Source organism: Anguilla rostrata, chromosome 6 (assembly GCF_018555375.3).
Source record: "Anguilla rostrata isolate EN2019 chromosome 6, ASM1855537v3, whole genome shotgun sequence".
NCBI lineage: Eukaryota > Metazoa > Chordata > Actinopteri > Anguilliformes > Anguillidae > Anguilla > Anguilla rostrata.
In genome coordinates this window covers 55782019-55792044 of record NC_057938.1, presented here as the reverse complement: position 1 = coordinate 55792044, position 10026 = coordinate 55782019, and the positions used below count along the sequence as shown (strand labels likewise).

The 10026-nt window shown below is 47.4% G+C and overlaps 1 protein-coding gene across 4 annotated transcripts in view; it reads right to left on the bottom strand.

Moving 5' to 3' along the window:
- Positions 1–1195: 1195 nt before the first annotated feature.
- atad2b (ATPase family AAA domain containing 2B) overlaps positions 1196–10026 on the bottom strand; it is a 62156-nt gene continuing 53325 nt past the window's right edge. For all 4 annotated transcript variants that reach the window (XM_064340751.1, XM_064340749.1, XM_064340750.1 and 1 more), the window contains 2 exons: positions 8404–8532; positions 1196–5174 (listed from right to left, as the gene is read on the bottom strand). In XM_064340751.1, the coding sequence (XP_064196821.1) occupies positions 5133–5174; positions 8404–8532 (171 nt within the window). In that variant the 3' untranslated portion in view covers positions 1196–5132. The remainder of the gene's footprint in view (positions 5175–8403; positions 8533–10026) is intronic.

The following is a 10026-nucleotide window of genomic DNA, read 5'->3' as shown; positions in this document are numbered from 1 at the left end:
GAGCGGGTAGCACACGCGCCCCTGACCTCCCCGTAAAACCAGGCTGAACGCTGGTCAAACAACTCCCCCAGCAATCCGACAGCAGAGACCGACGCGGCTCAGAGCTGAGCGTGTGTGTAAAGAGCAGGTGAGACACACACAGCTCATTCCATAGGCATTTACGTCCCCCCCCCCAAAAATTACACAGCCATGCTGACAGTGACCAACCCAAAAAATAAAAACCCACTGCCTTTTGAATCCACTGAAAAAACGTAACATTTACATAAACAGCAGTTAACCCAGCAGTGCACACACGCCCCAAAAAAGGTAACTGCACAGCTACACTTAAGTGTTTCTCCAGAAGCTTATCGTCAGGGGAGAACCGTCGTGATGTGTCGAGCGTATTGTGCGGTTCGGCAGAGGTTCAAACGAATCGCCCGTTTGCGGGAGCTGGAGATTTACGCGTGATTTCAAGGTGCAGGCGGTAAAGACGTGGAAGTTCCAGGGGTCTTTATAAAGTCGACATCTCAGGAATCACTCAAAGGCCCCTCCCCCCCCCTGTGTGGAACGCCCAGTTGTACTGTAGCCGTGGCGACGGAGTCGTCCCCAGACTGACACCGCCTTATTGCCATATGCCCCCAGATGGATAAAAACGTTCACAGGCCGTTTTTACAATTTGCACCTTTATTCAAGTATGTCACAGCAGGGTTTTCAGAAATTACAGTAAATGTTTCATTTCAAATATAACTTACACTAAAGAAACACATTTAAAAGGGAGGAAAAAAAGGAAGTCCTAAATTTTGATGAACTCGAAAAGAAAAAAAACCAACAACAAAACAAAAAAAAAAAAAAAACATGGCAACTCTACAATATAAATCAAAAACAAATTGAAGTCAACCAAATGGAAAAAAAGAGTAAATTAAATCTACCATATTAATTTGAAAAAGGAAAAAAAAAAATTAGGAGAAATGTTACAGAGTTGAGAAGAAAAAAAAGATTGAGCTGAGATTCTGCATATGGGGTCACGCTCCTGTCAGCACGGGGCAGTTTCACAGCACCAGATCAGGCGATGACGGGGGGGTGGGGCATGGGGGGGTACCACTTGTCCACATGCCACAGAATCCTAATTTTTTGTGCTCCACAGTGAAAGGATGCGCTATAAAACTGCTGACTGACATCTGCCAAAGCCTAACCCCAAACTGCTTTAATATTTAAAAAAAAAAAGCTTTTGGGATGCCAGCCAGGACAAGATGGCGTCTCCAGAGCAGGGGGGACACACCCGAATACGGAGCGGTCCCAACCACCCCCCCCCCCCAGCGGAGGGGGATCGTATCAGGATCCGTTTCTCACAACCAATGTCAAGAAGACTGGCACTAATCCCCCGAACCCCGTTCACTAATCCCCTGAACCCCGTGTGCTATCCCACCTGCTGACTCGGAACGAGGGAAGAAGAAAAAAAAACTGGAGTGATAGAACGAGGGAAAAAAAAGACAGACAGGAAGGAAAGAAATGTCATAAGGTATGTTCTGGAACACAGAACGCTTGATTCAGGGGCACCAAACACACCCCCCCCCTCCTCCTAATCTGTGACATCAAGAAATTGATTAAAGGGTCTCTTCTCTCACTCTCTCTCTCTCTCTCTCTAGAGGTCAGAATATATCAACACCTTAAACATGAACGGTAAGGGAACAGAGGAAAAGGAAAGAAAGAAAAAAAGATGCTCATAATTATAAATCACATCACAAAACTAATTACAGTACAGGAGGATTCTAAGCAGTTTCAAGAGTTAAATCTACTCTCCTCCTGTAACGTCATGGCAACGGCCTGGGGGTGGGGGGGGGGGGCAGGGGGGCTGGGTTTTGTGTGTGATGTCACCAGCTCGCCAAGACTAGGTCAGTGGTCAGGATCACAGCAGCAGTTAAAACACCGAACATTTACAGAGTTACTCGCAAAATCTGCTGTTTGGGAAACAAAATTTTAAAAAATACAAAAAACAACAACAAAAAGGAAACTTGCTTCACCTACATGCTCAGACCCCATCCAGTATGTCACAGTCCTATTCCACTTATATATATAAAAAACCAAAATCAATGCAGAATAAATATAAAAGTTGAAAGATAATTAATGCAGCAAGAACCTGAGCCAGTAAAAACCCCATTTCCACACAAACCTGCTACACAATTATGCTACATTGCATTCAGCACAAAATCCAAAACTTGAGTAACAATTTTCCAATTTCCTTTTTTTTTTCATTTCTTTCTTTTAAGTACAAAAAGACTTTTTAAATGGATATTAGACTGTAAAAACACCATGTTTAATAATGTTAATAAATAATAAGAAAAGAAAAAAAGAACCAAAAAAAGCATCCAGACTTTGCCAACAGCGTAGTCTTGAGCACGACAGGAAACAGAAGGAGCACGTGATCAGACAAAATGGCGGCATGGTGACATAACAAGGGAGGAAACGTTCGAACGTAAGACTTCGATCTGAAAAGCTGCAAAACGCACAAGTAAATGTCATCTCACTAATAATGAGCTGCTAACGTCTTATTGGCTCAAATACAGAAAAAAAAAGAAAAATAAAATACAACAAAAAAAATAAAAGAAAGACCCGTTGGCTTGACTGCAGTGGCCACAGAGTTCAGCTCACGCGTGAAATCGCCCTCGCACACACCTCCGCTTGTCCGCCTGCGTTCGCAGCGAAACACCGCAGCACCAAATACTGCTGGGACGCGGTAAAGCTGGTCTCTGCACTCAGGTAAACTGAAGATAAGCTGAGGTAGCGGCGTCAGTCTCTCTGCAGCAGTCCAGCTCTGTACCATCTGCCCAGATGCTGTTTGTTTTTTTTAATTTTTATTTATTAATTTTTTTTTTGCATACCGTGTGTTTTTTTTGTGTGTATTTCTTTGAAAAAAAAGCTTAGCTGAAATCCGCGTCCAAAGATTTCTTTGCCCTAAATCTTTGCGTCCCCCCAGTGTTCCGATCCGCGTTTGTACAGACAAACAGCGGATAAAACTGAGTGCACACTTCACACTCAGGTCTGAAATTGCAAGAAAAGTTCACCGCCAGCACGTACTAGCGTTCATACACCAAAACACTATTCGCCTTTTTTTTTTTTTTTTTTTTTTGGTGAATAAAAATATAACCACCCACACACGTCCAGCAGCACCTTGAGCCAAAAAAAGAAAAATACGACACTCTGCCTTGGACTGAAATGCAGCGAAAAAAAAAAAAACATCACCGAATAATACATATAAAAAAAGAACAAAAAAAATCCAACAATCTAGAAACAATATAATGCTCTATACATTTGACAATTCGCACTGCCTTGTTCTTCAGATTTATAAGAAATCGTGAAACAATTTGCGCATAACCATAGAAATAATGTCCGGAAATGTCACAATGAGAAAGCAAATTTACCGCATAATATAAACTCAATTTCTCGCATGTAAGCGCGCGTGTGTGTGTGTGTGTGTGTGTATATATATAACTTTGATGATTTTTTTTCCCGTATGAAATCTCATTTAGTCGAGGACAGCGCAGATTTACAGCGAGAGGGAAATTGGCACGACAGAAGCGCGCCCGGCCCGGAGGAGTCGAGCGGCGGGCCTGTCCCATGCAGATGAAAATGACGCTAGCGTCGTTCTGGTCCAGAGGCGACCCGTCTGATCCAAAGAGGGCCGGTGTGTGTGTGTGTGTGTGTGTGTGCAGGGGTTTTTTGTTTTAGCCCAACACCAAGACACCCGATTCTACTCCTCGAGGTCTTGACCGCGACCGTGATTTTAGTGAACGAGCGGAATCGGGTGCCTCAGCGCTGGGCGGCAGCACCCACACCAGCGGATAAGACTGGTTTTAGTCGAAAAAAACCTCTTCTCTACCTTCCAGTTAAAATGGCCAGGCTCTGGATGTTTTACGGCAGGAGTCCCTCAAGCGCCCCGTCCCGTATGCGGACAGAGGGACCCTGAGCACCTGTGTGTGCCCCAGGGAGAGAGAGGCGCCCCCGATTCTGGGGCTAAAGTAAGGCACAGGCCAGACAGTGATGGACAGAGGCTCTCCATTTCCACCGTGTCTCCAGTTACTTCAGATATTATGGGTTTTGAGAAACTAGAGAGCACAAACTTATGTTGTACTGAAAAGGGAAAAAACATTTTCCTCAAAAAACAAAAAAACAAAAAAAAAATCACACTGAATACAAACAGACTGTAGTTACTAAACATTTCAGTCACTGTACACGTCAAATATGTCACGACCGAGAACGCAAACTGTCACCGGTTTTTTCCTCAGGGTTCAGAGGTCAGGAGCCAGTTCTTATTTGGTTTGCATCACATCGCTGGCAGCCATTTTAGGTTTTTTCCACTAATCAGAGACTCAAATCTGTGCTCGTTTTAGAAGTGGGAAAAAACCAAAGAGCATCAGTACTATCAAAGAGAACCATAGCATCTCAAGAAACAAAAGGAGGTCCAAATTTATCTCTCAACAGATCTTTCAAAACTATTTTATTTTGGCAAAGGAGTTTGGAGTCCTTGAGTGAAAGTTAAAGGCAGTTCTCCAGGTGGAAAGGTGAGACTGGCCTCCCATTTCAGCTCCAGAGGTGGAGAAAAAGCCGTCACACAGTTTGCTTGGACAATGCTGACATCATAACGCCCCTCCCTCCAGAAACACTGCACTCACACTGCTGCGTCACTGTGTGTGTGTGTGTGTGTGTATCTGTGTGTGTGTGTGTGTGTGTATGTATCTGTGTGTGTGTGTGTGTGTGTGTGCATGTATCTGTATCTGTGTGTGTGTGTGTGTGACCAGCAGATTTTCAATTTTCAGAAGGAAACCAAGAGCAGCAAATGGATATGTTAGCACCAGGAACATCAGACAGCATTAGCATGTGTATTTCAATGACAAAAAAATAAACCTAACATTAGTATTGTGTTTGGTTCTGTAGACAGGTTCTGTCCAGGTACCTGAGAAAATAGCACCAAAAATCACCATTATAAAGTCTGGTTGTTTTTCTCTTTTTCAGTAAGACCCGAGACTTCACACCTGCTGAGGGCTGGGGAGGGGGGGGGGGGGGGGGGGGGGGGGGTGGGTATGGCTGGCAGGACTGAGCTCCCTTCTGAACTGTGAGAGTCTCTTATCAGGATCAACCTGAGCGGCTCGCTCTCCTCATGGGAATGTATCCAAATTTCGCACCGTACGCTCCATTTCCTGAAAGACAGAGAACGAGACAGTGTTACCAACACCACACTACAGAGGACCAAAACCTGTTTAAACACCACACTACAGAGGACCAAAACCTGTTTCAACACCACACTACAGAGGACCAAAACCTGTTTAAACACCACACTACAGAGGACCAAAACCTGTTTCAACACCACACTACAGAGGACCAAAACCTGTTTAAACACCACACTACAGAGGACCAAACCCTGTTTAAACACCACACTACAGAGGACCAAATCCTGCGAACACCTAAGAGACCAAACGCAGCAACACCACACTACAGAGGACCAAAACCTGTTTAAACACCACACTAAATAGGACCAAACCTGTTTCAACACCACACTACAGAGGACCAAAACCTGTTTCAACACCACACTACAGAGGACCAAAACCTGTTTAAACACCACACTACAGAGGACCAAAACCTGTTTAAACACCACACTACAGAGGACCAAAACCTGTTTCAACACCACACTACAGAGGACCAAAACCTGTTTAAACACCACACTAAACAGGACCAAACCTGTTTCAACACCACACTACAGAGGACCAAAACCTGTTTCAACACCACACCACAGAGGACCAAACCTGCATCACTACATCAGAATTTTCCCTGTGATGAAGTTGGCAGAGGATGAGAGCATAGCTCCCCCCCCCCAGCTCTGTTTGGCTCCTCCCCCCCCCCCCTTGGCAGAGGGGTGTATAAGCAGCGGCGTGTTTGTCAGAAATGTCACATTAAATGTCTCCGGCGGCCATCTTCTCCGCAATAAAACAAACCCCCCCCTGGGGGCCGAGTGGGGGGGGGGGGGGTTCAGCTTCATGTACCATTAATCCACAGAGGTCAATTTCAGCTTAAGAGCGACGCAAGAACAACACTGCAGCTGCTGCTCTCTCTCTCTCTCTCTCTCTCCCTCTCTCGTTTCTTTCATTATTACATCCCAGCCCTTGAAAACCCATCATCCGCACAAGTAAAGAATGCCACTGACCTGAGACAGGGAGAGAGAGAGAGAGAGAGAGAGAGAGAGAGCAGAAAGAGACAAAGCGGGAGAGAGAGAAAAAGAGGGAGAGCATGAGAAAGAGAGACAAAGAGGGAGAGAGAGAGACAGAGATAAGTAGGAGAGATTAGGAGAGAGCATGAGAGAGAGAGAGAAAGAGGAGAGAGAGAAGGGAGAATGGGGAGAGAGAGAGGAGAGGGGAGGGAGAAAAAAGGAGAGAGGGAGAGGAGAGAGAGAGAGAGAGAGAGAGGAGAGAGAGAGAGAGAGGAGAGAGAGGAGAGAGAGAGAGAGAGAGAGAGGAGATGGGGAGAGAGGAGAAGAGAGGAGAGAGGAGAGAGAGGAGAGGAGAGAAGAGGGAGGGAGAGAAGAGGGGAGATGGGAGAGAGAGGAGAGGAGAGCAGGAGAGAGAGGAGGGAGAGAGAGAGAAGCAGTGCCCTACAGCACACGCTGCATACTCATTATCAGTCAGCCTTTGGCGGGAGTCTAACCCACATCCGTCCCGCTTGCTGTGCCTCCTCCCCCTCAGAGCACAGACAGCGGTAATAACCAGGCCTCGCTACCAGGAGGTTGCCGGTTCTATTCCAAGATGGTGCATTGCTTCTGTAGCCGTCAGCTATAGGCTAACGGCTAGAACTGACTTGGATCACAGGGGAAAAACAGGAGCGGGGAAAAGATGTTTAGATCCACAGACTCCAAACTGCTTCATAAAAATCTTACCCCAGAAAACCCTGCGTTCCATACAAAACCAGAGTCATCCCAGGGCAGCGTAGTCGAGATAAAAGCCCAATCTAACAGTCATTAGCATAAAACGCACGGAGGAGCATAAAACGCACGGAGAAACCGAAAACAGGCCCGTTTTGAGAAGCGACCGCGCTGTCAGGCTTTTACCAGCCGACGCGCTGCTTATCGCGGGTCTGAACGAAACGCCTAGGAGCAGCAGGGCTTCAGAGCAGGAACGCTCACAGGAGGAGCCGCACACGGCCGCCATTACGGCTCCAAATCAGCCCAGTTTACACTGGAGGAGCCGCACACGGCCGCCATTACGGCTCCAAAACAGCCCAGTTTACTCCGGATGAGAGCCCAATCTGCAGCTGCCTCGCACTTACTGAGCACGCTCAGTAGCTGCCACAGATGTTATCTCCGTCTCTCACTCTCTGTCTCACTCTCTTTCACCCCTTTTTATTCTCCCAGGAAATTCAGAAGACTAAAGTTGGAAGTTAGGAGTAAACAGAAAAAGATAAATATATATTTTGTAAAAAATGTATTATCATTAAACACTGATACAACCAACACTGAACATGAACACAGGCTGTAGCATGAACCTCCGGTGGAACTGGCATTTTACACAAGGAAAATAAAATCTAATAAAAACATTCATTTTATGATTATTTATTACTTAACTGATTGTTACTAATTTGTGAAGGTAGGAGGTAAGCATCCCACGTGTATTCTGAATTACTGAATCAAATCAGAGCAAAAACTGCCGTGGATAAAAAATGTATATTTATACACACACACATGTGTGCATGCACACACGCAGCAGAGGTAGTGTCTAAGGTGTGGTGTGAGGCTGGGCAGGAGTAGGACAGGAGTAGGGCAGGAGTAGGGCAGGAGTAGGGCAGGTGTAGGGCAGGAGTAGGGCAGGTGTAGGGCAGGTGTAGGGCAGGTGTAGGGCAGGAGTAGGGCAGGTGTAGGGCAGGAGTAGGGCAGGAGTAGGGCAGGAGTAGGGCAGGAGTAGGGCAGGTGTAGGGCAGGAGTAGGGCAGGAGTAGGGCAGGTGTAGGGCAGGAGTAGGGCAGGAGTAGGACAGGAGTAGGGTAGGAGTAGGCAGGAGTAGGACAGGTGTAGGGCAGGTGTAGGGCAGGTGTAGGGCAGGTGTAGGGCAGGAGTAGGGCAGGTGTAAGGCAGGAGTAGGGCAGGTGTAAGGCCGGTGTAGGGCAGGAGTAGGGCAGGTGTAGGGCAGGAGTAGGGCAGGAGTAGGGCAGGTGTAAGGGCAGGAGTAGGGCAGGTGTAAGGCCGGTGTAGGGCAGGTGTAAGGCAGGAGTAGGACAGGTGTAGGGCAGGTGTAGGGCAGGAGTAGGGCAGGAGTAGGGCAGGAGTAGGACAGGTGTAGGGCAGGTGTAGGGCAGGTGTAGGGCAGGTGTAAGGCAGGAGTAGGGCAGGTGTAAGGCAGGAGTAGGGCAGGAGTAGGGCAGGAGTAAGGCCGGTGCAGGGACACACCTCGGTCATGCGGGTCTTGTCGTAGTCTCTGCGATGCTGGTAGATGCACTGGCTGAGGATGGAGAACAGTCTCTCCAGCTGGTCTACAGTGTAGAGTGCAGTCTTCACCACCACCAGCTCCAGGAGGCCCTGAAACACACACACAGGTGAGCATTACACAGGTACACACAGGTGAGCATTACACAGGTACACACAGGTGAGCATTACACAGGTACACACAGGTGAGCATTACACAGCGTGTCATAAAACAGTTTTTTGAGGTTGGGTGCCCTTCGCTCACTTTGAACATCACTTTGCCCCACGAAAGGACTCGACATTTCAGAGCGCACTTCTCAGAGCTGAGGTATCCCAGAATGCAAAGCTGTTTATACAAGGGGGAAACTGCTCCATTTCAGTGCCAAACTGTTCACAGCAGCAGGAAGAGGAAGGGCAATAAATATTAAAGAGAGAAATGCATAAAATGTACAATGATAACGGTTATAAATAGCCTGTCACACCGCCAAGCTCCGCGCAAAATTAATTTAAGAGGAGAAATGAACAGAAGCCGAAGAGAAGCCACGGTACCATTTACAGTTTTCCATTTAGTCATTTAGCCGGAGCCTTTAAGCCAAAGTGACTCACAAAAGTGCATTTCACACGGCAAGCTAACGGCGCCAGAGCTAGCTGGAGTCAAACACGGTTACAGTCACAAAGCCGTCAAGGTACATGAAGGGCTATGGCTTTTACTGCTAAATAGAAACATTGAGATGTAGCTCAAAAAGGTGGGTTTTTTTTCGACGTTTTGAGAAGACAGCCAGTGCAGGTGGCATCCTGACTGAGTGGGGAAGGTCGTTCCACCAATGGGGGGAGGGACCAGAGGGGGCGTGGCCAGATAGGGGGCATGGCCCGACAGGGGGCGGGGCTAGAGAGGGGGCGGGGCCAGGAGCGGATGACAGGCTCGCTCTGTGTAACGCTTACACACTATTAATCACAGAGGAAGTTTGGGGTCGTCATGGAAACTAAGCATGACCAAAATGAATCCGCATCAATCGTGTGTGTGGTTAAATTCAGGTAACAGGGTCAGGTGGTATGGGGGGGGGGGGGAGGGGGGGGGAGCACACATCTTCCAAATGCAAAATTCAGAATCCTGTGAAGAGAAACTCGAAGGAGGGAAACGATGGCGCTCGGGCACCCGCCTGCTTGGGTATGAGCGCTGAACGCTAAAGAGAATCTGCCATCTAGCACTCGCCCAAAATTACCCCACTTCTGTTCCTCATTCTCTGCAGAGTCTGCGAATGTTGGTCCCAGATACGTCGTCTTTATCAGTTTTAATTTTCACGCTCTTCCCTCCCTTTTTCTCCTCAATTTGAAACAGCCAATCAGGTTCAAGCTGCAGCGCTCATCATCGCAATCTTAACAGAGGAGCCCGAACCCCCCCCCCACCCCCCTCCTCCCTCCAGCCCCCGGTGAATTAGGAGCATTTGGGGATACACTCTGAGGATGAATGAGGTCAGAAATTCGCCTCAGAGAGTCTTCTGCCTGCTGCAGAGAAACAGAGAAGGAAAGAATCTGAAATAATCTCTCTCTCTAGTGGAGAAGGCAGGGCATGGAGGGGGAAAAAAGTTTTTTAAAAAGGCTGTAAAA